Source organism: Daphnia pulicaria, chromosome 1, assembly GCF_021234035.1.
Source record: "Daphnia pulicaria isolate SC F1-1A chromosome 1, SC_F0-13Bv2, whole genome shotgun sequence".
NCBI classification, from domain to species: domain Eukaryota; kingdom Metazoa; phylum Arthropoda; class Branchiopoda; order Diplostraca; family Daphniidae; genus Daphnia; species Daphnia pulicaria.
Genome location: NC_060913.1, coordinates 41,444,463 through 41,472,118, shown reverse-complemented (window position 1 = coordinate 41,472,118; position 27,656 = coordinate 41,444,463). Strand labels below are relative to the sequence as shown.

Here is a 27,656-nt window from a genome sequence, read left to right as displayed (position 1 = left end):
CAGAATAAAAGTTGCAAAAGAACCTACAGCTAGCAAACATTTACAAGGTAGGCAACTGAAAATTCTACAACAAATAAGTTAGGAGATAGTCACCTAGTCACCGACTAATTAAGTCTGTAGTCTCACAGTTAGAAAGTTGAACATTTACCTGAATAGTTCTGAAGTGTTTCTTAAAAAACGTACAGCCGGTACAGAAAAAAGAAGAATTTATCCTTGGCATGGTTGTCCAATTTCAAAGAGCTCAATTTCACCTACATGAGCGAAGAAAAGAGTTACTTATAACAGGAAATCAAATGTGTTCTTTTTTTCTTCTTTTCAGACCCTGGAGTGTTACAATTCTGGCTTGGGCATCACTCAATGAGGGGAAAGAATTTAGGTAATCACTAGTTGTGATTGTGATGGGTAAATGATTGTCAATCTTTTCGTTGTTATCCAACTCTTACGGCACTCTGTGCAGAACTCTACAAACAAATAATGGTTAAAGCTTTATTAAAATATCTATTATACTGCAGGGTTCTCACTTTTCAATGCTTGGCAATGTCTCTCAATAGCGGGTGGTGTCAAGTGAAGAAAGTAGGGGATCTTCATCAACTCTGCATTGGCAAATTTACTGGGCGGTGTTGCCCCTGGAACAACCCAGCCCTGATGCAAGGGCAGCAGGACACTAGCTTGATGGAAAGACCTGGCAACTGGCCTGACTGAGGGCCAGTCTTGATCAAAAGCGCGTTATGTTGGAACGTGAACTGCTGCTCTCTTGTATACTTTACGTCCGTAAGATCTCATATTCAACTTGGGACTCGGATCCATCGAACGGAATTCGTCATCTCCTAATAAATTTAAACAGAAAGCAGGTTACAGCACATGCCATTCACGTGTAAATAATCTAATGATACTAAGCGCCATTTTAAAAAGATGAAAGTTACCATACATTTAGAATTTCTTCATTTTTGCGAAATGATGTGGGATAATTAGAAATGGGTCTAGTTGACACAAACTGCTGAAATTACGGAAAACACGTAGGTTGACAATTGCAGACATTTTATTTTCATCGCCATCTATGATTCACATCATAGAATAGAATCATAGATGGCGATGAAACTTGTATTTTAGTCTGCTAGAAAGAGTCAAATAAAATGTCTGCAATGTCGTTGCTCCAAAGTCAGAGAATATACACTTTTAAATTCTCGAAACCGGAAGTAGGCGTACGTACAAAAACAAACATGAACTTTACCACAAATTTGACGAGGATCACAAATATGTGGTTCTTTTATGCCTCAGATGAATATTTACTAAACTGCTGACAGAAATGAGAAAACCGGAAGTAGAAAAAAAACCCACATTATTAAAAATCTAACAAGTGAGCTTTGTTGCTGAAACAGAAACTGGCAGTTATCACCCAAAATTTCGTTACAGTGAAAGCGACAAATTTCTTCAGAGATGTAAACGTTACTAAACTAATGCTTCTTACAGTGGACTGCATAAACGTAACTAATAAACTAGGAAACTGATGCTTCTTATAGTGGAAAATGATTAAAGCTGTCAAGCGTCAGAAAGAAGAAACGTTTAAAAGAAACATAAAACCTAAAAGCAATGTCCGCTCTAGCTCGTTATCAGTTAACACTTAATTGAAAGATCCAACAAACAAAGGCAAATATATCTGATACTCTCGTAATATTCTCCCCTCCAAATTTATATCTGGTCTTCAGTCTTCACCAAAAAAAGCCACCACCGCAGCATCACACAAAACAACAGACGAAATCCCCAAGGTGATAATGGACGTCAGTCCAACTTCTACAAGGAGGAGAAAGAAGAGAGTTCTCTTGACATTCTGTTATGTGCCTTGTCTATGGCATCTGTTTGTGATTCCAGACGTTCTAGCATCAGTGCAACAGCTCTTAAGACAATGGACTGACTGATAGAATACCCAGTTGGTAAAGTAAACCTGCCTGTCATACAGAATATTTTTCTATTCGTTTTGGTTTACTACAAGGTAACAGCAAATGTTAAATCAATTACATAGCAAACTTCGATGTTTTCATTTTCGAGTTTGGCCAGTTCCCTAAAAAAAAGGCCATTTGTCCGCCTTCGAGATTTGGTGACCTGCTCTAGGCAAACGCCAAAATATTTATCATAAAAGGTTAGTAGTATTTCTATGCAATCAGCCACTGGCTATAAAAATGTTAGTGATTTCGACAAATCCGACGACAGACATGTACATAACGATAGATCTGTTAGTTACCTTGTCCATTGTTAGTTATTCAATGTGTACTTCTGCTCACTTACTTTAATACCGGTAGTTACTTTCGCCCATATCCTCTAGGTCCGTTTTGGTTATTATCGTTCAACAGATAGACCCATTCGTTTCTCACTACCAGACATCGATGCATCGCGAGCCGAATTTCTGCAACATATAAAATAAGCTGAAAACAATAATTCTTTTTAAAACTTCTCTAACCACTTCACGTTCATTTCAGCTTCTTTTCTTCTTGTAGGAATAAATCCTATTCCTACAATGTAGAGCAGACATCATTGGGGCTTCAACAAAGGTGTATCGTCAGGGATTGGCTTGGAGCTGAGTTGTGTTATTAGGGGGTTGGGGCATACACAAAGGATCACCAGTAATAAATGTTCCTGCCACGAGGTGGTGGTGTTTTGTTGGGCTTAAAAAGCACGAATGGCAGTATTCTGATAAAATAGCATAAACCGCAGTAACTCTTACTCTCTGACTATTGGTTTGTCGCATATTGAATAAATTTTATACGATATGAGGATTTGAGTAGAGGTTATGAGTAGAATAAACTCATTAAAGGGTCCTAGCTCCTACTGAATTATTTCTCGAATCGTAACGAAATTTTGGCAATCTTTGATTTTCACTCCAATGCAGCTCTAGTACACAAAACAAAACATTTTGTGAACCTTTGTGCTTTGTTTTATCGCTTGAAAAAGACGGTGCAAACACCAAACAGACCTGATGTCTAAACGCCATCTGTGAGTAGGCTATACAACGACATAATTCTGACAAATCCGTTCAAATAAGATGTCATTGTCACCTTCATTTCTCTGTTATTTAGTGTCATTTTTGTTATTTTTACCTTAATGAGTTTCAGTTAAGGCACTTCTGAGCGACTCATCAAACAGCTTGAATACCACCTGTTATGAAATGACCTGTAAAAGAAAATATCACAAATATAAATTAAATAGTACTATAAACACGACCGATTGGTCATTAGTAGAAAAAACAATCATCAAATAACACTTCAATAAATAATTATTTTAAAAAATTATGCTTTAGTCATGCGATTGAATCCAAAAGGTTAAACTTCGTAAACTAGAATAAAAAAATTAGCCAATGCGCCATATACTGGCGGTTGTACTACTAGGTCACTAGGATCGCAAATCTAGTTCAGGACAGACATAGTAAAAGCACGCTCTTTGAACTCCCGCGTGTATTCGGATAGAACAGCATTCTATAACCTTAAACAGTGTCGGAGTTAGATCTCAATAGAACTCTAGAAAGCAACTCTAGAAGGCTAAAGTACATAATGTGTATGCAGTCTATGCTGAATGTCGGCTGAGTGTCGAATAGCACATTCCCAAAAGCTGGTTTTTCTAGCCGACAGAATAACCGTATAGGTGGTTCCTAGGTGAAAGCGAGGGTTCTAAAATAACTTCGCTGAAGGGTAACGTGGCATATTTAAAAAAAAAATGTGTCACAAGGTTAATTGCAGCAGTAAATGTGATCATGTCTTAAGATTTAAGCTGTTCAAAGATATCAGGGGAAATTCATTTATTTTCCGTAGAAGGATCTGTCGCGTCATGTAAGGAACTCGGACAGACAGCTCGTTTTAAATAATATAAAATGTTGTCAACCACGACTTCGTCCCAATTAAAGCCCGGTTGCGCATTTCGGTTAATTGATCAATAACAGGAATTAAGTAACAAATGCTATCTCAGCTACGTGTGTTGAGACGACGAGAAACAAATACTTGTTTTTAAATATACGAGCCTAGTACACTAGCCCCGTAAAATTGCATCGCCATTGTAATAACAACATTTGTCGTGGAGAGATTCTTTTAAGGCATATGTACGTAACCCAGAAAAACCAGTTTTTGTTTGGTCTGAGACACCGTCTCAAAAATATAAAAAATATCATTTTTGTATAATAAATCTTATGTTAGGATAAATACTATCTTTTGGCATTGTTTTAACATCTACTGAGGTTATCTTGAAGTAGTTTTCTAGGTTCTTTTAAATCTACGTCGAGAAGAAACCAGCAGAATAGGAAACATTCAAATTTAAAAAAAAAAAAAAAGTGCGGTGGTGCAATGGTGGTTGAAAAAAGCAACCAAACGAGCTTGACAAAAATAGATGATGGTTACGAATGGAGAAATCTGCTGGGAATTTCAAAAACAAGTCATAAATACATAACTCCTTCATTCATTCTTTCATTCATTCATCAACACTGTTTTAAAAACAAGTTCAAGTACCAGCACTGAATGATACATATCTGGCGAGAGATTAGAAATCAAATCAGAAAAAGAAATCTGAGAAAGGCGAGTCTGGTTTCGCAACCAGTAAAAGTTCGTGAGAGCGAAGTTTGCATGCATGATCATTAAGGTGCTGATTCATTTACAGAAATGTAACCCATAGTCAACTTGAAAACTATATATTATGGTGCTGTCCTTGTTGTTGCGCAAGAACGAGACACCGCACATGGAACCAGTTTGTTTTTGTTTTGCGGATCAAATGTATGTGGGTCAATAACGTATAAGCCAGACGAGAACCCTAAAATTTAACGAAATTAAACGAGTTGATACTACACTGATTCGTTGCACCCATTACGGATGACGGAGGGAACAGGGTTTCTTTGCATTATTTTTTACAGCAGACTGATTTAATCGTTTTACATTTCGGAATTGTCTAAGAGGGTAGCAACCACCACCAACCCCTGAGTTAGCTAACTTCAAACGAAAAGTTTCCCTTTTTTCAATTAAGCGTCCACAGTACCCTTTAAACGACATGTTGATTGGATAGGAAGGGCGCTGTCAAATATGTCACTTTAGAAAATCGCGTCTGTTCTGAATTCCAACTATAAACGCGCTCCATTTCCATCCTCGCGTTGCAATTGCATTCTTCTAATTCACTTTCACTAGTCCTTCAATTACATGTAAGGTTACGCCGAATGGGTAGACTCCGTTGTAAGTGTCACTGTTATAGCTGGTTAAACAGGTTTATCTGTCTCCCCCCCCCCTCTCAACAGGGGGTATAAATGAGCATGCGTGCATTTTGAATCATCACATCACCTTCCACGATTGAATCAATCGCATCGTTGAATTTGTTACAAAAACACTCTCAATCAAACAACAATGGCTAATTTCAAAGTATTTAGTTAGAGTTAGATTATACGTTCGTGTACATCTGTGCTAACATTTTTATTTGACTTCAATTATAGATTGCTTTCCTTCTCTTCGCTTTGATGTTTGTGGCTGTCACTATGGCCAAGAAATCCCGCGGCTATGGCTACGGAGGATACGGTGGCTACGGACACGGTTACGGAAGCTATGGTGGCTATGGACACGGTTACGGGAGCTATGGTGGCTATGGACACGGTTACGGGAGCTACGGTGGCTACGGACACAGCCACGGAAACAGCTACGGAAGCTACGGTAAACAAAAAAATTAATCAACTTTTATTGGTCTTGTTTGAAATTAATTAATGGCTGCAATGAGAAATTAATTTCTGAAATAATTCTGTTCTTCTAGGACACTCTGGCAACCACTACGGCAGCTCCTACTAAAAACACCTGTAATCTGTGTGGCTCTCGCAATGAAATAATGTAATATCTTTATCTTACGTGTGGTAAACTGATGTACTTTACTTCATTCGTGGCCAGAATATTCTAATAATTTAATAAAAAACTTAAAATCAATCAATTGGAGAAAAATTCACTTTCAAATGTTTCGTTTGAATTAATGGCAAACATTTAATAAAGACTAACGAGGCCATGTGTTCACTGGTGCCACGACATTCTATTGCCTCAAAAATCTACTGCGAGAATTCGGTTAGTTTACTGGGTACCTGATTCTTTGGATGGTTGGAGCGAAATTGAATAATGTGCTAACAAATCGCACAACAAATTCGCATTGGCATTGTTGCGTGACACCTCGGTATGTCACGATTAGCGTGAGAGTTTAAAAGATATGATCAGACTCCCAGGAAGTGAAAACTCGACTGTTCTTACTTTTTACGCTAGAACAAACTCGGTCAGGCGACATAGTTAAATGGAGCAGCATTGTCTTTTTCTTTCTCTCTAAATGGGCCTTTTGTTTTTTGGACTCAAACTTATGTACACGATTGAACAACGCCTTTACTTCTGGGTTTTTTATTTTAATGAACAAACAAACTATTCAAATCTTATGTCTTTAATACTTTCACTGTAAGTATATAAACGAACATTTATTCGGAAATTTTTCATACTCAACTCGACCACTCCAGTTACCACTACATCTCCTCTCTACTCAACATGATTGCTTTCAAAGTAAGTTACGTAATGAAATCAAAAGAATTTAATAGTAAGATTTACCTAAGGCCATTGTTGCATAACCACAAATTTGTTCAATCGTCGTTTAGAAACAGTAGCGTAATGTTTCCCAATTATCATAAAGGTTTTATTTGCCGTGTCTTGCATTGCCGGAGCCATTGCGGCCCCAGTCGAACAACAACAAGCGGCTTCTGAGAGCAATAAAGATCTTGAAACGGCCGAGGGACATCTTGGAGCGTACGGTGGTTTGCTGGGTTACGGAGCAGGATATGGTGGGCATGGACATGGAGCTGGATATGGTGGTCACGGATATGGAGGTGAGCACAATTTTTAAATTAATTTCTTAATTAGATTTATTCAATTAGTTGATCGTCGTAAAAATCATAACTTGATTGACTTTCATGTCATTGCTGTTTAAGGTTATGGATCAGGTTTTGCTCATGGACATAACTCGGGCTATAACCACGGGCATTCTGGTTACACCAGTATCAACAAAGTTGTAAGCCATCACAGCAATTCTCATGCTCACGGACACGCCCACAACAATGCTCACGCTCACGGACACTCCCACGGACACTCCCACGGACACAACCACGGGTACGGCCACCACAATCACGCCCACGCCCACGGGCACGGGCACGGTCACGGGCACGGATACGGCCACAACGTTCACGCATATTGATTATGGAAATCACACGCAAAATTGATATTTTTCCCCTAAACGTCCATAGTTCCTTATACATTGAGTCACATGCAATTAAAAAAAAAGTATAACTAATACAATCTATAATTAGCTTGATGAAAATTTCGATTACTCAATTACCTATCTTTAGCATGACAGCAAAATCACAGCCGCTCGCAGTCTTACACAAAAAAACAAAAACAAGAAGGGGTGGTTCTTACCTTATTTAATAATTGCATCGGAAAGCGCCGAAAGGGCGGGAGTGGTCTTGTTTTCGCGGACGTCTTATTGATGTCGGGATTTCACATCAACGTAGGAGGGCTTTACGTAACCAAGAGCCAAACGTAACTCTCCATATTTCGGGTAGATGTCGTCCTGCGCTGATTTGAATCAGTTGCACACGGCAGGCGTTCAAATAACCGCTAAGGTGCCGAGGATTTTCAACCATAGAAGCCAGGCTTGGAAGTCGAGCTTCTGCGAGGTGATTTAAAACTTGGTCTGAAATAAACAGATAAAAATAAATAACATTGATTTTCTTAATCTTTTCAGAACAATACAGAGCAATTATTTACAAGGTGCAATAATTGATTTGTACGCAGGGTGATTTTGTCTCGGTACGCAATGCGGCTGACGGCACGTTTCATGTGAATGGGATTACAAGCGTTCTTACGCATACACTATGTTGAGCAAAAATGTTCTGTCACTTTGAATAAAACGAGGATCTCATTTAGGATTTTGATACTGTAGGTGGAGTTAGCGGCCCAACCTGTTTCAGTGGTTCAAATCTGTTTCTTTCATCAACTTTTATCATCCACTTGATTTTGATCTGTTTTGTGAAGTGCACTTTGATATTTTCAAGTTAGTTTTACGGAAAGTTTTACGGCTTCGTAGTATATAGGCGAAAAAAAAAACACTGACATAAGATTTTTAGTACGAATCCAGTTCTATCTCCTTTCAATAAAAAAAGCCCATTGTGGCATCAATCTGGTGACTGATTAGCTGTCACAAACCAGTTTTGAAAACCTTGGCGAGTTTTTTTTTTCTCGTCAAACAATCGATTAATTCTATTACAAAGTCAACGAAATGTTAAAGATATCCATATTTATTTAGAAATTATTTGATAATGGGCGATAATAGGAATCTAATGTAAATACTAAAAATGGTATTGGAAATCCCAGAGGCGATTTAACAGAGCATAACTTGTGTCGGCGTGTCTTTGAGTGATTACGAATCTAAATGGTAAAAAGATTTCATACATTTTTACTTGGAAAGCTCAGATTATTGAAATCCACTAGAAGCAGTCTAAAGTAGTTATCTACGCAAATCAGCCAAATTTGAAAAACTATAAGAAATAGCAGAGCCACTCTCTTTGTTTGAACATTGCTCTACTTTCAGGAAGTTATGTTTACAACCTGCGCTGCAGCTCTGTTTGTTGTTTTCAAAATTTCACGAATTGTTAGGCCGTTACAGTTACGTAATGCACGTTGCTTGAATTATCGGTCGTATACTGCAAGGCATGCGATTCCAATTGACTGTTATGCGGACTTTATACTGCGTTTCAGTTGATCTGACTTACGTGCGTCGTAGAACAAAGGCCCGAAGATTATGTTGACGTGACAAAAGCCCTCTGCATAACGTGCTAGCCCCTCGTCCTTCATCGTGATGTCTTCCTCTAGACAGAAACAAAGATTTTAGTTTGAGATATATGGCCCTATCCATTACAAGGAAAAGGCAGGTGAACTTGCTACGTGGGGAAATCGGAAGGATCAAATACAGGAAAACACCAAACACCTGAGCTTGAAGAAGAAGAAAAACCTGTTGAGAATTTGACATCGTTCATCACCGCTTATCGCAATGGAGGGCTCAAGTTTCACAACTCGAGTGCATTCAAAGGAATTATTTGACCGATCCTGAAAAGAAAGAAAAAAAAAAGAGTTGTATAAATAAACTTCAACGGGGGTACAAAATGATTATGCATACATACAAATTCCAGCCGACTCAAGTTTCTCCTTTTGAAATCCACACGACGAAATTGATTTATCTTCTTGTTGAAGCGCAACACACACACGGCGAATATTCCAACTCATTTAGAAATGCACAGCAGATGGCGACGGTCGCGAGGGGACGGGATTCACCATAATTAAAAATAACTGTAAACAACAAAACAACCAAAGATCGTGAGTATGACAACGTCTTTCATCAATTATAGATTTTTTTTTCTGCTTGGAAACAATCCAATTGTCAAGATATAACGAGACCGAAGGAGGGATCCTTTTAGAACCGGTCGTTGCTGTACTGTACAATTTCAAGGGGGATGTGTGCGTGAAATCTGTCTAGCTGCCGGACACATGATGGAGAGATTCCCACTCCTCCAAACGAATTTGATGAGTTAGCAGGTAGTAACCATCGTTCAACGGAATGTAATAGGCATTCCACATTCAAACTGATTCAAGAAGAAGAAAAGGCAGAGGGGGAAGAAAAACAGCTTCGTAACAGGGTGTACACAAAGCAGACAGGCAGAAGGTCCGTAAATCTAAACAAGGCCTTCCGTTTCGATGGGCAGGGGGTTTTGAATTTGTTGTTAACATGATGGATCATTAATCGTCGAAAAAGGAAAGAATAGAAAAATACAAAAATGGGCAAGCGATGGACCCCAGGAAGAAGGTAATAAGAAAAAGTGGTGGCATCGTGAAATTTCTAGAAACCCCAAAAATAAACAGCCAAGCCCCCCCCCCCCCCCCCCCAAAAAAAAAAAAACATGTGTGTGCTGCCACCAGTGCCACCTAGTTGGAGTCAACAAAAGACTAGCGGCTCGACCTCATTTTCCCGATGATGTACCGCGGACAGTCACGCTGACCGAGGGCGCGATCCGTTCTATTCCCGCAGCGCGCGCACTGGCAACGATTACACTTTCATGTCAACTAGTCGAACGCACAGTCGAGCACTGCCCTGTATCAGCGTGAGACCAAGTTAATTACCTATCGTCAGCCACACTGACACATACACACATACAGGCTGACGGGCATTTTTTTCTCCCCATTTGCAAGTTTTTCTCCGTTTCGTGCACGACCATCAAAACACGTTAGCGTGTAATAGATCAAAGAGAATTCGTGAGCGAGAAAGACGTGCAGACCAACAACAAAACAATCCGTCGTGTCGTGTTGGATATTGACTTTCTTTTTGTTGTGTGTTTGTGTGTGTGGGTTGGTTCGGTCAGGCCAAAGCATCGCCTTTGCATTTGGAATATATTACGTATAGTATATCGGTTCCGGAATTCCGTCTTGGGTGATTCCGTGCCTGCGGATCGTTACGGCAAAAAGGGAGAAAGAAGAAGAAGATAGCGGCCAACTCTTCGATCACGTAAGTCTTATTTTTTTTTTTTTTGCTTTCACGTCGAGCTAGTCAATTACCGGCTTCTTTTTGTGTGAGCGTTGGTGTATCACCATCAGCGCAAAGACGATCACAAAACAAATAAATAAAAAAAAGTAAAATACGTTCAAGTCTGATGAGCACGCAGCTCTCGCTGCATTTAAATCGGATAAGAGGAAGTAGTGAATATAATTAGATGAATAGCATTCTGTTGAGCCGTTCCAGGATATGGCACCGAAATCTTTGTGTGTAAAGTACACAGCAGCAGCACTGTCCGGAAACGGACGTGTTGTTAAGTGGAGGTTGTCATGGGAACACGATCCAATACAGAGCCTCGTCTATTCCTGCTGATGCTGTGCAATATGTAAGATGATTGAATCAAATAGTTTCGATCCGTTGCTGGGTCGAAAGCTCGTACATAGTGAATGATGGCAGCATGATCCGTAACGAAACAGGCGGGGTTTCAACAACATAACAACCGAAACAGATAATAATGATACGGTGCGGATCCTCCTTTAAAAGCGATAGCTGACATCACCCCCCTGTGATGTGTGCGATTTCCTGTTTGTTTGCACAAAGTTGCCACGGAAAATGTTTTATCATTTATTGTTATTATCGTACGCGTATGAATATTTCAACGTGTTATCTCTGCCGTGAAGAATATAACGGTCACGATCAAAGAGCCAAACAGCAGCAGGATCGCTAGCGTACAGGTAGACACAGGTATAGAGCGATAATAAAAAAAATACCTAAATGAAATCGCGAGGAGATTCTAATCAATCGGCAGATGGTGGGGGTGAAAATAACAAATGATTGCGTGACACGGATCTCTCTCTCTCTCTCTCTTTGCGGAGTGAGAATTCTTTTCCTAAATAGACATCAGGATCACGCAACCAACTCGTCGCCACGACAGTAGCAGTTCGACGCTTTTTTTTTTTTACTTTTTTACTCTTTTTGTATTTCGTCTAAATCGACACAATGCCACGAGATTGACATTCCTGTGCGCAGTCGTCATAGTTGGACAGGTGGAAACAAAAAAAAATCTCTATAGCTGTGCGAGGTACTGACATGAGTGTGTGTACACAAATGACGCCATGGCTGTAACAAAACAACAATAAGGCGGTGTATATATGGTGGTGCGGATGCACACTAGACGGACCAAGCCCGACTTAATGACCCTCGGTATTCTCCCACATGAGCAAAGAGTAAAACTAGCAGGTACAACCTATAGCATCCAGATGATTATTCTACCCTCGACGATCAACGACCTTTCCACCCTTCCCCCCCCCCCCCCCCACCCTTCAATAGTCCCGGGAGCGTGCAATCGTTGCACGCTTCCTCGTTACTCTACTGTCAGACAATCAGGACTTTCCGTCGCATTCCCGTCAATTGAAACAAAAACAAAAAAGTTAAAAGAAAGAAAGAAAATCTAATCAATGAACTTTGTGGGGTTTATAGAGGGCCATTAGATGAGTTTATCTGATCGAAAAACAATTTGATTTAAATTTCCTTCTGGGTTTTTAATTCAAATAGTTTTACATGTACCTACATATCGAATCATTTAAACGTAATCGAGGATAAGTTGGTACACGTGTCTGGTAGCGTAAGGGGCACAAAGTGCGGCCTTGATGTCGGGACATGTATAGAAAAGAGGGATGGTAGAACATTCCAGACATCAACGTTAAATCAATCAAAAGAAGGATATCAAACGGAGGGGCAAGTCAGACACGATTCCAGAGGTGTCAGACAAAAAAAAAGTTGTTTTTAATGGACGTCCGACTCCGACTAGACGTGAAACCCAACGAGCGATGCAAACAATGGCCAGCGCTAAAACTCGCACTAAGACATTCGCGCACACGTGATAACAAGGCGGGCGAAATCCATCGCTTGCCAACAGTCTCACATTACTCACGGAATTGTATCAAGATAGATATTTCACCCAATGTAATTCACTCCCCGCCTAAAAAAAGAAATAAAATAAAAATTTCAGACAAAACAAAAACTCCCCATCCTTAAAGGAAAATGACTCGGGTGTTTTTATTAAATCAAGACAAGAGGCGGCGCTTCGTGCCGGAGCACGCCGGGAAAAAAAATACGCCATTTTATATACTAGATATACACACACAAGAGAGAAACTATAGAGCGCGGCCTGTAAGCGACTGAGGGAGAGAGTCCCACCACCACCCACTCCCACCTCCCCGGTTTTAGTTAGTGCAAGTCTCCGACACAAGCGCTCTTTTCTCTAGCTCTCGTCCGACAACTCCCGACGCAGTCTGTCTCCATTCGTTGGCGCGTTGCATGCCGAGACGTCGTCTTTAACAAACCAGCTAGTGGAAAAAAAAAGTTTTTATCAAGTCGGTGCTGTTTGCTGCGTGATAACTCGATCCAGTTCTTCCCTTTTTTTCCCCCCGCGCTCTCTCTACTACGTCAGTTGATTATTCTTCATCGACTTTTGGACTTTTTGAGAAGTCGAGTTTTTTCACGTCGACGGCGGTCCCGCTTGTCGGAAACTTTGACTATTCACGAACAGCGTAATTCAAACAACACACAACATGGCCGACATCGAAACCTGTTCCCGGGAAGGCGTCTCCCTCGATCAGAGTAGAGAGAGTCGTCCATCGCCGACACCCCAAGGTAATAAAAAAACATCAGCCATTTCCGTCTAATTAGCCAACAGGTGCGTTTGATTTGTTAAAATGTACAAGTGAAAAAGAAAAAGAAAAGAGGGAGTCGAAATTCCCGATGGCAGGCTGTAACAGATTTTTCGGTCGATGAAAGATGGCTCTCTCTAATACGTTTGAAAAACCGTGAAAGGGAGTCCAACGTCAAGAATCTTTTTTGGAAGCTTGGGGCTACGGCAAGAGGTCAATGTATTCTCACACATACTTCTCTCTCTCTCTGCCTTAGCATACCGAGCACCATTTACGTCTATGCCGATGTGTGTTAAGAGCTTAAGACAACAATCGAGGGAGAGAAAGTAGACGGAAAGAAAGAAAGAACAAAATTTTAGGTTTTTTTTCTTTCTGTACAATTCGATTGCCCGTGACGAAAAAAGAGATGGTCCCCCCCAACCATTGTAATACCATCTGCGTGCTCTTTTCAAATAGTTTTTTTACAATTTTCTTTGATATTCAATAAGTATTTGTCAATACTTCCGGATCGATCCATTCCCAGGATGAGTAGTCGCTTGGTAGGTGTCTGAGAAATTGGAAAACTAATTTTCACGAGTGTTTTAGTACATTAAAGTAGAATGAGGTCAGTTGAGGGGGAAAAAAATGCTTGGACTCGTCCCACTCGACTCTTTGTGTGAAAAGGTCGTTACGGTCCACCATCGCTTATAATGAGGCGAAATGGTTTGTTTGTTAGCTATTTCTTTTTTTTTTGTTTCATTCTTGTTTTCTTTTGTTTTCTTTGTGAATCTAAAAAAGCTGGAACTGATCCACAACCACGTGTGCTTTTTCTCTCTCTCTACTGTTGCCATATCATGAGCTCTAACGCGGATCTAAAAATGCGCACCCGTGACTCAAACTAACGCCCGGGTGGAGCATCCGTCCGGTACCGTAAGTTGTACAGCAGACCCACACACACACACACACACACAGACAAACGCAAAGGAACTCTCCCCTCCATATAATTCCAGTAAAAGTCAATAGAAATCAACAGGGAGAGTTTAGAATTTCATTGGGCGATCGTGTGTCTGTGGGAGTCGGTCGACGACAGTAAAAGGTAAATCGCTAACGGGTAGATTTAGGGCGTATCCCGGGTACCGTACAATACTACTACTACTACTACTACGACTGTAGGGGTTGAATCGAGTAAAAAACGATCCAAAAAGAAAATGTTGTTTGTAGTTTGTCCGTTGATATTAAACAAGAAATTCGTTTTGATCGTAATATTGCGGGACGACTACGAAATAAACTTTAGCGGGAGTCTTGGAAGGAAGAAAGAGGCAACGAAATCAATACCGGGAGCGGGAAGACGGTCATGCGCGGGACTCCCGCTCCCGTTTTCTATTCTATGTGAACGCACTTCATCGATTGGTGTGGGGAGGGGGGGGGGGGGTTCTTCCTATTTGTTGAGTAATAAGCTGACTCGATTCTTCCCTTTTTGTTCTCTTCCGGAAAGAAAATGAACAAGCTCGACGAGTTCATGAGGGGCCATCGATTTTAACAAACTAAAATATGAGATTTTCCCCTAGCGGTTTTCCTGATTCGTTCGTGAAACGCGATTCCCACTACGAATCCGTAGTGTCCAGCTATCTCACACTTCCCTTTTCCATGTTGGGGTGTTATTTGCGCGTTGCTGGCCGAGGTCATGATGAGCAGCAGCAGCAGCAGCAGTGGGCGGGGTCGGTTCTAGGGTTTTCTCGTCTCTCGGTTTCGGTGGTGTGTGTGTGTGATTCCCTGGGTATTATAAAGCCACATAATTCCCGTCTGCCTAGTGCATCTTGCCCGTACTATCCTGCCGGTTAAGTTCTCCATAACATCGGTACCGTAATTCTTTTATCGAATTAGAAAAACAAAAAACAAACGTGTATACAATTGTATGGATTCTGTTACGTTCATCGTTAACTAACGAATTGTTTCCGCTTCTTTCTTTCTCTCCCCCACCTCACCCTTTTTTATTTTTATTTTTATAGAAGGGGATCACGATAGTGGCGTTGACGAGAGCACCCAAGCCAAGGTAAAGTCTTCGTAAATCTATAATCCCTATTGTCAACAATCAATTGAAAAGGGTCTATTGGGATACTGGGAAAAGGGATCAAATGAAACAGTTGGTTTCAATCACACTGGGCTTTCAAAACATTTGAATAATCCTATTTGATAAGAAAATGATGAAAGCTATGTTGGATTCTAGGAACCAGGCAGTCTGAACAGCACATTACAGAAAACCAATTCCAGAACATCGGTGACTAGCAGTCTGAGCAAGATTCCCACTAGATCGGCTGAATCCCCACCAACTCCATCCAAAATGGCGCAGAGTAAGCACAATATGCACAACATCCATCAAGAATAAATGTATAACTTGGCACTCACCCAGATGTTGGGAACTCGTCAGGAATCAGTCAATACCCTACAATGGGACAAAACAGAAAAAAAAAACTTGAAGCAAATGTTAATTGGATATCATGTTTTGCATTTTCAGAAGTACCGATGAACAAAGTGCAGGTGGGTTTTGCTCCTTCTCCAAACCTGAAGACTGTGCACTCCAAAATCGGTTCTTTGGCCAACGCCAACTACAAGCCAGGTGGTGGCCATGTCAAAATCGAATCAAAGAAGATTCAGATTGAAGCCAAACCACGCATCGGGGCTCGTAACGAAAACTACACACCTTCAGGTGGTGATGTCAAGGTAAATATATTCTTCTTTAAAGCACACAATTGGACTTTTTCCTTTATTCAAATTTCTCAAGTACCTCGTGTGTCGACTTTTTTGTTTGTGCTGGCAACGCCACCTAGCGGCCGATTGCCAACTACGACCTTCTCTCCTCAAACAATTTTTCTCACACAATTCGAAAAGCATTATTACTTTACAGCGTATTGATTCTCTTTATCTTTGTTTGTTTGTTTTCTCTCTTACTTGCACACACGCACTTATATAGATCCAATCCGTAAAGTTGCAATGGAACGCCAGACCTAAAATTGGCTCGTTGGAAAACGCTACGCACAAGCCGGGCGGTGGCAATGTCAAAATCGAGAGCAAGAAAGTTCAGGTCGAAGCTAAATCGAGAATCGGATCGTTGCAGAATGCCAACCACAAGCCAGGGGGTGGTGACAAGAAGATTGAGTCTCGGAAACTCGAGTACAATGCCAAATCCAAGGTGGGATCCATCCTGAACATGAAACACGTTCCTGGAGGAGGAAACGTCAAGGTATTATCACTTTTTATTCAATAACGTTCAAAATAACTGGGCTAGTATCTAAACATACTTCTCTAAATAATCATTTATATGATTTATCGTTGGTATTACATGTTAAGATTACGGGTCGTGTTAAATAGTTGCGAATCTTCAGGTAGGTGCGGAAATTGCCACTACGCTTCCAATCAATTTTTGTTTTACAATCACGTGTGGCCGACTTTTCAGTTTTGTTTTTTTAACGTAAAATCATCACAATCCGCACCGAACAAAAAAAAAACTTTTGGTTTCGTCTTTTTTTAAGTTGCCGATATTTTATCTTTTTAGTTTGAAAATGTTTCGCTAGAAAATGTTTGATTTATTTTTTCCAATTAAATCCGAGAGGCTCTCGAGGGCTTGGCGTATGGGTTCATGATTATCATTTTAAAAAGAAACACAAATTCAGTGATGCAAAAACACGTGTGGGCTTTTAGATTTTTGACGACAAGGAATATTTAAAACAACGTGGTGATAGCCGATTGAGCAAAGCATCGTCCTCCAAAGCCAGCTCAGAAGGACGAGCATCCATTACACAGGTGAGCTTCATTTTAGTTTGCGATTTCTCAACTTCACCGGCAAAATCTGATTCGAAAAAGAAAACTAAAAATTGGAAGGTTTAATGTTAAAATTTGGTTTTTGTTGTTGTACAGAGAGAAAATGAGTGTAACAAGAACACCGTGTAAACTTTGCTTGGCCTTTGATCCATCAAGGCGGTGGAAGGTTCGACTCATCTTCTCTCTGCAATATTCCGTCCTATTATTTGATCAATTGATTTTCCTTTGTTTCGAGTTCACTACTTTAATTAAAAGCATTGAACGATCACGAACCGGTGGAGCCTCGTCATAATAATATGAAAATTGCTAAAAGCTCGTTTTTAATCATGGCCCGTGTCGACTCCATCGGTGTCGGAATGTTATCAGGTTTGACGACTTGGAAACAATGTAAAAACAAACAAACAAACAAAAAACAACCTGACATGATAAAGATGTACAAGTTGTTGTTGATTTGAAAGAAATGGTGTCTTGGGATCTAAAAGTCAACAACACCATTGCATTTAAATTGTTTCAACTGTTTTCAGAGTCCCGAGCCATCGTTCTTACAGCCGTCGGATAATTCCCAACACGAGCACCTGAATCAGTGAATGCCGCACGCCTCGTTATTGCGCAATCCTCCAAAATCTTGCATCACCGTCACGCCACATTTTACACTCAAAAACCATCAAAAAGAATTAAAAAAAAAAAAGACAAGTTTGCATTGACATATAATTGATAAGACACGTTCACACTCCCCAAACACCTCTTTTTTTTCATTAGCCCCCCCATCTCCCACCTTTCCTCCTCCTGGAAAATAGGACTAAGTCAATTTTGATAAACAAATGAAAATTTTTTTTTTTTCAAATACGCAATCACGCAAGATCCTCCATTCTAAATATTAAACCCATACCCGTTCAACCGGATTGTGAGCTTCCATTCGAAAAAAGAATTTGAAAAAAAAAGTTAAAAAATTGAAACACTTCCACATCCGTCTCCCATTTTAAAGCCGTTGTTCAATTCTCTTTTCTCTATATTTCTTCCTCTCCAAGATATGATGGATTATCGTATTACATACAGTATTTGATGTTGACTACACCCAAAATCTCTATACGTTATTTGACATCTTCTCTATTTCTCAATTTACGTCTCCTTATTACTCCCCAATTACTACTACAGCTGATTTTTTTAAATATTGATGATACATAAAAAAAAGAAAAATAACAAAAAGATGATTCTTGTTTCCGCTTGACACGTATATATACTGTCCCAGATTTTATAAGAAATTTCGGTCAAAGTATCGGACTGTATGCGCTGGTGTATTATGATTGGACGGCTATATTTTCCATCGCCCCTTGCCATTCTTCTTGATTACTCTATTCTTGTCGCTCTTGCGACGGTGACGATGACTTCCAGCTGGACAGGGTGTGTTGTTTCTCATGGACGACAATGGTAGTAGTATGTCCCGTCACATATTCTACTAGACATGTTGGTTTGTTGGGACACACACAAACACACACAAAATGAATATAACATTTCCTCCTGCTACTATATACTTTTTCCTCGTCAACCTCCGCGCCCGCCCACAACTTCCACCGCCACCCCCATTGTATGATGATGATATGAAAACACGACACAAACACACAATCGCTGCCACATCACGACTCTGAAATTTTCGTGTTTCAGTATAAACAAAAAAGAAGGCTACTACATAAAACATATACTTATTATACATATATACAAACAAAAAGGACGATTCCTTTCCACCTTTCTCTCTCTCTCTCTCTCCCATCTTCCCCGCTGGATTTATTATTTTTGACATTTTTTGTTTGGTTCTTTTTATTTTTATTTTCGCGTCAATGTTCAATACACCAGTCCTTTGTGTTGACGTCTCGTTGATTATCAATCTTTTGTTGCGCATTGGCCATATCTATATATATAGTCTCATGCATTGCACGATAAAAAAAGGTAGGTCACTAAAAAGCGTCAAAGTGTTTTGAATTGATTTACATGAATCGATCCTTGTTGTTTGTTTTAATGCAAATTTTACCAAATGAGGAAAGCAAAACAAAAGATTTTTCATGGGGTAATAGGAAACCCCAGAGTCGTTTTTCGTGGCAAACGATGAAAATCATCACGACGATTCGGTGGTGGACGAAGACACCGACGACGCCGTTGCGGTGGAAAGTGCGGACGACGTCGCCGACACTAGCGGCGACAGCCAAGAACTGGAACCGGTGGCGGAACTCAACGAATCTCAGGTGCCATCTATGATTAGATTATTGGATCGTCTGCCATGTACGAAAAAGAGCTGACTGTGGGTGTATAATATTTCAGGAAGAGAGTGGCGCGGAAGCGGAAGCTGTCGGAGAAGAACAGGAACTCGTACCTCAAGCGGAACTTGAACCCGAACCTGAACAGGAACCCGAGCCGGAACCCGAGCCCGAACCTGAGTTGAATGTCGACGGATTTGGCGAAGCAGAATCGTTGGAAAATTTAGAGGAAGAAACTGAACAACCAGAAGAAGAAAACGAAACAGCACCAGCGGATGAAGAGCCAGTGAACGAGGAGGAAGCGGCGGAGGAAGAAGGAGAACCTACGGCCGAAGAAGAGCAGGCGGAAGAAGAAGCTCCGAACGAGGAAGGAGCGATGGAAGAAGAACCTACGAACGAAGAAGAAGCGGCAGAGGAAGAACCTACGAACGAAGAAGGGGTGGCGGAAGAAGAACCTACCAACGAGGAAGCAGTAGAGGAAGCAGGTGAAGAGGAACCGGCCCAGGAAGGAGAAGTAACCGAGGAGCCCGCTGCTGTAGAACAGGAAACTGTAATAACTGAGGAAGAAGCCGTCCCAACCGAAGATGAAACCCAACCAGCTGATGAAGTTGCTGTGGTCGAAGAGGAAGTCCCAGCGGTCGAAGAGGAAGCCTCCGCCGTCGAAGAAGAAGAATCCGCTTTAGCAGAGGAAGAAACCTTATTACTAGTCGAGGAGGAAACTATGGAGTCGGCTGAAGAAGAAGTTACTTTGGCCGAGGAGGAAGCCACAGGGATCGAGGAAGAAGACAGCCAACCTGCTGAGGAAGTTACCGAGGATCAAGCCCCAGCAGCGAACGAAGAAGAAGTTGTCCCATCCGCCGAGCCGGAATCAGCAGAGGCAGCAGCTGAAGAAGAAGCCCCGGAAGCAGAGTAAAGAACGAAACATCGAGGGTATAAAACCAACAACGAAAAAGATGAATTTTAATTTTGAATTTCTTTTGGGAATTTTACTATACTACATACATGTGGACGCAAGAAAATAATTTCGATACCTCATCTATAAGGAGCAATATAGCTATAGGTTTTCGGTAAAGAGATTTATTGGATCTATAAATCTGTCGAGGAAATATATAATCACTAGCCAATATATAAACTAGTCAACTCTCAGTGAATGTGAGCGCATTCCTCTTTGATTTTATTTGTCGTTTTGTCCGCCCCCCTATATTTTTTCGGGTCGTCGTCGCCGTCCTATATAATGTTACCCAACGCATGTGTCTTCACCCGTTTCTATACGGATGTCATTATAATTGAATTGCTTCTCTCTATCCTTCTCCTCCTCCTCCTTCCTAGCTTGACAAATAAGATCCTATACCCCCCCGCAGTATAGATTTCTTCGACCGGAAACCTATCGTTCTATATACTGTCTGTTCCTTTTGGTTGGCCCTTTGTACTGAACGGCTTCTCTCTCTCTCTCTTATTGCTGACTGCTAACTGCTCCCTCTATTCGTAATAATACTTATTGCTGTGTGCTAACTGTTCCGCAGCATTAATGCAATATCTGGAAGGAGTGGGGAGGAGAAGGAGGGAGAATAAGAGACAATGAATTCATCGTTCCATTCTATAATAGTCGTCTATTCTGCTATATGTATAGACGTTGATCATTTGAAATTTTGAATGCTGGGCGTATATAGAATGGAAGGAGACAATAGTCGCTTCGTCCCTCTTTCTCTCCTATATCTATTTCGATATTATATACAGTTTAATAATGGCCGTCCGTTATATTCCCCTTCTGCCTGCCCTCTCTTGCAAGTTGTCGATCCGTCGTACCGTGGCCTCATATTGTATTGCTCCGATTACTGAGAATTGAGAAATATAAATTCAAAATTCGCTTTTAGTTTTGCCCGGGATTGTCGCCAGAAAGAAGGAAGTTCCTTCAGTCCTTCGATTCACTCACGCGCTCGGTTTTATAGACCTATAAAGCTCAATTAACATACGAAAGAAAAAAAGAGCGAAATCCATCTCTTCTGACTAGAGAATTTAAATTTATTTTCCCCCTCTCTTGATCGAAGACTTTTCTCTCTTTCCTTTCTTTTGGGCGCTGCATGTACGCAGAGAGCGAGAGAGAGTCGGTCTTATCGTCGTGAGACATTCAGCCGCTCGGGCGTGTCTAACGAGTAACGATCCGTTATACCCGCGTATAGCCAATGCAGGAAGACAGCAGATCGAATTTAGAATATTGGTCGGCATTTCTCCCGCCAAAAGATGGCGTTGATTGCGCAATCTTTTTCGGAATTTATGATTAGTCCGTCTTAGAATTTAGTAAAACTTGACAAATTAGCAGGCCATTTTTTAACGTTGAATGGACAGACACAAAAGACCCAATTAGTCATTTCTCTGAGAAAATCACGCTAATAAGCAATTTGGAACGACGTTATGTAAAGTTTCCAATTGGATCAATTGATTGCGTTTGATTTCTTTACGGTTCAATCGACTACGGGTAAAGGCAAATGAGATAAAAAAAACTAGATTTAAATTTTGGCGAAGCACGAGTTACTCTGACAGATTGGACTAAACTAATTTCCCCTTCTAGTTCAATGATAATGTTTTACGTTCTGGATAAATGTCGAGTTTAATTAAAGACGCCATCAACGTCTAACCACAAGGATCAGCAGCTGATTATGACGTCAACCATTACCACGGGATTTGTCTAATTAGTTCAGGGTTTATGGGATAGTAAATCATTCCGAGTATCCTAATCGGACATTCACGCAGACAGGAACATCGGCAATAAATAACGCTGATATATATTCGCAGATATTCATTTTCACGGACGATAAAACTTGGTGACGCAAGTAGAGCCAGCCCTATACCTGTTTTATTCCGTGGGCGTTAAATATATCGGTTTACCTAATGAATCTCGTTATGTGCTCTGTCGACATCAAATAGCTTCGTTTTCCCTCTTGCTTGCTTGCCAGCTAGCAAGCTCTGGTGGTCGGAGATTGGCTGGTATTTCTGTAACAACGGATCACATAGACTATCTTTACATTTCTCGATGCGTCATGTTGCGATAACAAGTGGGGAAGGGCCAAGGAAAGGCTTGTCAAGCGATTATTAGCTCACACGTGGAGAAATAACGCGTCTTTGTCCAGAAAAATGAATTAGTTTCGTGACTAGTTTTAGGACACTAAGTAAAAAACAAAATATATATCCGTATTAAAGAAACCCTTTTGACGTGGTTATTTTGTTTCCGGTCAAAAGTGTAAATACATTTCCGTTGTTTCCCCGTATCTAACTGTCCCTACAATTGCGATCGTACATAATACGTCAATCGAAGTGCCCCGGTGAAAGCGGAGGTGTCTTGAACAAGCGCAAACGTTTAACTAAAATTCCAGATTTTTAAGTTTTGTGCCTTTTTCTACTACCTGAAGGACATCTATACTCTAATATTCAATTGCCTTAAATCTTTTGCAGGACTGAACTTGGTATGCAAAAGGAGTTAAAACTTCTTTGCCAAAGTTAAATGCCCTTTCTGCAATTGCATATGGCACTGGAATAGAGAACCAAAAAACAACATGGAAAGATGTTTTACCTTGTTCGAAGAACCACCAGATTTGAGTTTGGTGTGTACAGTTTGTGCTGAGTTCTTGACAGCTGCAACTGTCATCACATTAATCTTAAACCTATGACCATAGAACAGCAGTATTAAAGTAAATTTAAAAAAATACGAAATCATTCTTGTTTGTTTCTCGCATTTCGCATACCTTTGCAAATGTACGAAGCAGTTGAATCATAATATGAATCACTGAACACGTAATTTTCAACATCAACACTCAAATTGTTTGATAAACTCTGAACTACATTCATTTTACTCTGTGCTGTATTTTTCTGTGTCTAATTATCTTATCATTTTCAGCATTTCAATTGAAGTTTCAAACCAGCTCACTTCATTAACAGACGACGACGATACACGAAACGCACGACAGTCGACAGACGACACCGACAATGATGAATTCGATCTCGATTAATTAATCGATTTTGTTTATTCTTATAAAAGTAAAATTTCTTAAAATAATTTTGTTTTTTTTATAAGCCTTAACTTCTCAAACATTAATTAAAAAAGGGTCGTCATATTGAATTTAAAAACAAATCAATTGAAATAGTCGCCATTTGAAATGTGTATTATTCTGCGGTAAATGGTTAGTTTTACTCCTCACAATCCTCCTTGGCAAGAGTAGAGTAATTTGTTCGGTTTTATTCCATGCCCAATAACATGCAAAAATGACAAAATAAAATCCAATGTTCACTGCACATGCAGACGTAAATAACGAGTTCTCCGTATTGCGCCGGCGTTTGAGGCGGGGCAAGGTAGAGCGCCAAACTAGTCGACAAAAAATCGTTCAAAAACTTTTTTTAACACCTTCCGCGTACTTGTACCCGCCTACATTCCTATCTTTATCTATGATTTCATTAAGTCTGTTCACACGGACCGCAATATTTTTCGCTTTTCTTTTACGTCACTATGCATGTATACATGTTGTTTACCCTTTTTTTTAAGATCCTTTTAAATTTGTTGGCGATCGTGTTACGGGAAAACCCGGCGCGGTTACCGACCGGTAATGAGAAAATGAACACGCACAATCTGTATGTTTTCTTTATGAAAAAGTAAAGTAAATTGGTTTGGATAGAGTTTGATTGACAGAAATGACTGTTTGAACTTCCACTTGAACATTACTAGTATTAATGGAATGAAACAATCTATATTCCCAATGATTACGTTTTTAAGTTCGATGTTGTTCATATAGTGCGTATTAAATGATATCATTAAATATCCTCTCCTGATATATGATGACAATACCTTAAAGATTTCATTTGTAGCGGAATCCATGTGGACGCGTCACATCACATGATTGAACACAACATCTATTTTTAACTAAAAAATAACTAATTTTTTATCTAGTTGTGTTTAATGCAATCTAATTGATAATGTAGTCTTTCAGGTGTGACATGCACACTCTACACGATTAACTCATTCAGAATTTCACAACAAAATCCCGACGAATAACGCAGTGAATATTAAAGTTCATTATTCGAATATTAATTATCATTAACAAATGGATGTCAGAATTAATTTGTGCAAGTCATTTCACAAGAAAACGGCAGAATGGCGTCCTGCGAGGTTTCTCGCCCTCTGGGTATAATGGTAACGAGTTCCGTACCCACTTCCCGTACGAAAGTATAGGCCCGTGCCCGCTCATCAATCGATATTGTTTTTCAAGGTCCATCATTTCCATAAAAGAAAAATCGAAGCGCGGGCAGCTGGGGTCACCATTTGAAATGTGGATTAACTCTGCGGTGCATGCTTAGTTTTTCTCCTCACGATCCTCCTAGGCAAGAGTATAGAGTAATTTGTTCGGTCTTATTCCATGCCCATTAACATGCATAAATGACAAGAAATAAAATCCAATGTTTACTGCACATATGCACTGATTGCAGAATTAAAAAACGAGTTCTCTGTATTGCGCCGGCGTTTGAGGCGGGGAAGGTAGAGCGCCAAACTAGTCGACAAAAAAATCGTTCAAAAACTTGTTTTTAAACACCCTCCGCGGTTTTGTACCCGCCTACATTCCTATCTTTATCTATGACTTCATTAAGTTTGTTCACACGGACCGCGATTTTCTTTGCTTTTCTTTTACGTCACGATGCAAATATATGTCGTTTACCCCTTTTTTCAAAAGATCCTTTCAAACTTGTTAGTGATCGTGTTACGGGAGAACCCAGCTTGGTTACCGTTAATGAGGATAAGAACACAAATAATGTGTATGATTGCTATATGGTAATGTTAAATTAATTGGTTTTGATAGCGTTGATCGACATTATTAACCAATTTTATTTCCACTACAGCACCACTGGTGATAATGAAATGAAACAAGTTATATTCTGAATGATTTAATTTTTTATTTAGACGTTCTTTCACCATTAATGAATGTGATACCGTTTTGGATTCTAGCACGCTTCTCCGAAGATGATCTTTACGATTATTTACGTGAGATGTGCGATGGATTTCAAACAAGAAGTGGTGTAGAACTCGGCAACTTAAATTTTGGAAAAAATAACAGATCCTTTGCGGTAATGTGGTAACTGCGAATTGAGTGACATTTTAGACTCTCAGGTGTAACCAACATACTCTGCACGATTATCTCATTCGGAATGTCACAATTAATTCCCGACGCATCGCACAGTGAATATTAAAGTTCATTATACGAATATTAATTGACATTAACAAATAGATGTCAGAATTAATTTGTGCAAGTCATTTCACGAGAAAACACTAGAATGGTGTCATGCGAGGGTTCTCGCCCTCTGGGTATCATCGTAACGAGTACCGTACACTTCCCGTCATTACGAATGTATAGCCCCCCGCTCATCGATCGACATTGTTTTTCAAGGTCCAGCATTTCTATAAAAGAAAAATCGAAGCGCGGGCAGCGCGGGGGGTGCGGGTTGTCGATAAGATCTCAAGGATCAATTTTTTTGAGGTCGTGCCTACGTGCAACTCGCTCAACGGTCTATGGCAGCCCAGATTGCGCCACAACAGCTCCGGTATTTCCAAATACACGTGTGCAAAGTATAATCTAGTCTTTATTGAGCTGTATGGCTGCTGCTATACATCACGATTACGTCTTGCATTATTATCTTGGCATTTATAAATGTTCTTATTTCACACACTCCCTGTCCTCCCGCAGCTGCGTGCAGCCAATTGGATTAAAAACAGATCCTTATAATGGTATGAGGGGGATCCCCCTGGATCATCTGGCTGAAACCGCAGCAGCCAACTGTGCGTAATATACCTTTGATTCGACTGTTCCCTTTTTATCACAGGGTAATTCTCATTCATAATAAGCACGTCGAAAAACCAGAGGGGAAGTGCTGTACACTAGGAAGCTGGATAGTAGGCGGAGTTAGCGGGAACAACTGTGCATCTGCTGAGCTGCATAAACGACCAGTCCAGCAGCAGTACAGAAACCATTTGTTTAGTTCGGTGAACCCCGTATATGGCTCAGCGCAGGATAATTCTAGGCATGAGGTGTATGGCCTACGTGAGGCTATGATACGAGAGCATGGCGCGCTACGTGCACATGTATGCAACCCGTGTATACCGTCAGAGGTACGTGACGTAAGCCGGCACATTTTTCCCTCCTCTCCGGTTGTCCGTACTATCCTCGGAATAAAGTCATTACAAGCTAATGCTTTGGCGTAGAACAGCATAAGATGAAAAGGAAAAGAACCGGGTAAGAGAGAGGAGAAGGTGGTGGTGGGTTCTCCACCAAAGAGACACGACCAAACGGAGGTGGGGTGGGGGAGAAAGTATGGATCCTAGTTGGGGAAAGGAGCAATAGAATTACCAGGGAGGATTCGTGTATATAACAACGTAGGCACTCAGCTGACGTTCTCCCCCCCGACCACCCCACCAACACCCGCCACGCGTGTAGTGTATTCGACAGAGGACGGCCAAGTCACGTAGACCTTGCGTCGAATGGAAATAAAAGGGGACGGTCGGAGGGTAGACGTTTCCTAACTGTACCGGCAAACCAAGTGCGAAGACCTACCACCACTTGCCCCCCGAAAAACTAACGCTGAACAACAGCATCCCTCTCCGAGTGTCTTGTGTGATATCATTGATTAACAAATAAATACCGTAAGTTGATTGCACGCTGAGCTTTTACGCGCAGTAGAAGTAGATATATAGATGCTGAGGTGTATCATTAATTGATTTCTTTTCTAAAAGAATAAAAACAAAATTCGAATATTTCCATAGATAAAATGAGCCGATTCCTGAAATTCCTGAATTTTGGACGCACTGGAAAGATCCACCCTGAGGTAAAAGCCAATCTCAAACTTTTCAATTAGTTTCAATCAGTTGGAATTAGCTCGTCGCCCTTATCTTTTTCGTTGCGATGTAATACTAACAAAAACACTTTTATGGAGGAGGGTTGCAAACACACGACACACCCCGCACAACTTCCGTACTACTACACACCCGCAGCAGACACTAACACAAACACAAGAGAAAATCGATGAAATTAAGCTCCTATTCTTTCACGTCGAACCGAGACACCGAGTGAGGAAATGTTGCCTAATCTTTTTTCTGAATTCAGACGTAAACCCGAAATTGACTCTGTTTTTCATCCCTGTCGTTTTGATGACGTCTGCTATTCTTCTAACGTCTTTAAAACAGCGCCGAATTTAAATCCGCGCGACGGAGCTTTTGACTTGTGCGCCTTCTTTTGGTGTGGTCGAGCAACCTCTGGCCGAGTGAGAGGCTTGAGGTTGCACTGTATACTACTCCGCTTTTCATACAACCCCCCGCCGGTCCTCACGGACTCGT

At 40.6% G+C, this 27,656-nt stretch overlaps 5 protein-coding genes and 1 pseudogene across 8 annotated transcripts in view; 5 read left to right on the top strand and 1 right to left on the bottom strand.

Annotated features, from left to right (window-relative positions):
* The window catches only part of LOC124320441, a 313,411-nt pseudogene that overhangs the window by 215,923 nt on the left and 69,832 nt on the right, over nt 1-27,656 (bottom strand).
* LOC124320274 (peroxidase-like) overlaps nt 1-27,656 on the top strand; it is a 136,888-nt gene that overhangs the window by 52,822 nt on the left and 56,410 nt on the right. The gene's annotated exons all lie outside the window — the stretch shown is intronic.
* On the top strand, nt 5,236-5,930 carry LOC124320462 (neuropeptide-like protein 31). 2 transcript variants are annotated; one of them, XM_046783348.1, is made up of 4 exons: nt 5,236-5,381; nt 5,453-5,612; nt 5,643-5,666; nt 5,764-5,930. In XM_046783348.1, exons 1-4 carry the CDS (start codon nt 5,367-5,369, stop codon nt 5,796-5,798), a joined length of 234 nt encoding a protein of 77 aa, XP_046639304.1. In that variant the 5' UTR covers nt 5,236-5,366; the 3' UTR covers nt 5,799-5,930. The 2 variants fall into 2 exon arrangements, with proteins under 2 accessions (XP_046639304.1, XP_046639303.1); XM_046783347.1 differs by having other exon boundaries at nt 5,453-5,666.
* LOC124320445 (zinc transporter zipt-7.2-like) lies at nt 6,453-7,341 on the top strand. 2 transcript variants are annotated; one of them, XM_046783332.1, is made up of 4 exons: nt 6,453-6,539; nt 6,667-6,791; nt 6,840-6,859; nt 6,962-7,341. In XM_046783332.1, exons 1-4 carry the CDS (start codon nt 6,525-6,527, stop codon nt 7,222-7,224), a joined length of 423 nt encoding a protein of 140 aa, XP_046639288.1. In that variant the 5' UTR covers nt 6,453-6,524; the 3' UTR covers nt 7,225-7,341. The 2 variants fall into 2 exon arrangements, with proteins under 2 accessions (XP_046639288.1, XP_046639287.1); XM_046783331.1 differs by having other exon boundaries at nt 6,667-6,859.
* LOC124320401 (microtubule-associated protein 4-like) lies at nt 12,833-18,116 on the top strand. 2 transcript variants are annotated; one of them, XM_046783281.1, is made up of 7 exons: nt 12,833-13,227; nt 15,236-15,276; nt 15,451-15,574; nt 15,739-15,944; nt 16,195-16,464; nt 16,923-17,024; nt 17,567-18,116. In XM_046783281.1, exons 1-7 carry the CDS (start codon nt 13,146-13,148, stop codon nt 17,627-17,629), a joined length of 888 nt encoding a protein of 295 aa, XP_046639237.1. In that variant the 5' UTR covers nt 12,833-13,145; the 3' UTR covers nt 17,630-18,116. The 2 variants fall into 2 exon arrangements, with proteins under 2 accessions (XP_046639237.1, XP_046639236.1); XM_046783280.1 differs by having other exon boundaries at nt 12,835-13,227; nt 15,233-15,276.
* Nucleotides 18,505-21,349, top strand: LOC124324695 (protein TsetseEP-like). Its single transcript, XM_046784387.1, has 4 exons — nt 18,505-18,510; nt 19,112-19,279; nt 19,356-19,965; nt 20,039-21,349. The coding sequence occupies exons 1-4, from the start codon at nt 18,505-18,507 to the stop codon at nt 20,311-20,313; spliced, it is 1,059 nt and encodes a 352-aa protein (XP_046640343.1). The 3' UTR covers nt 20,314-21,349.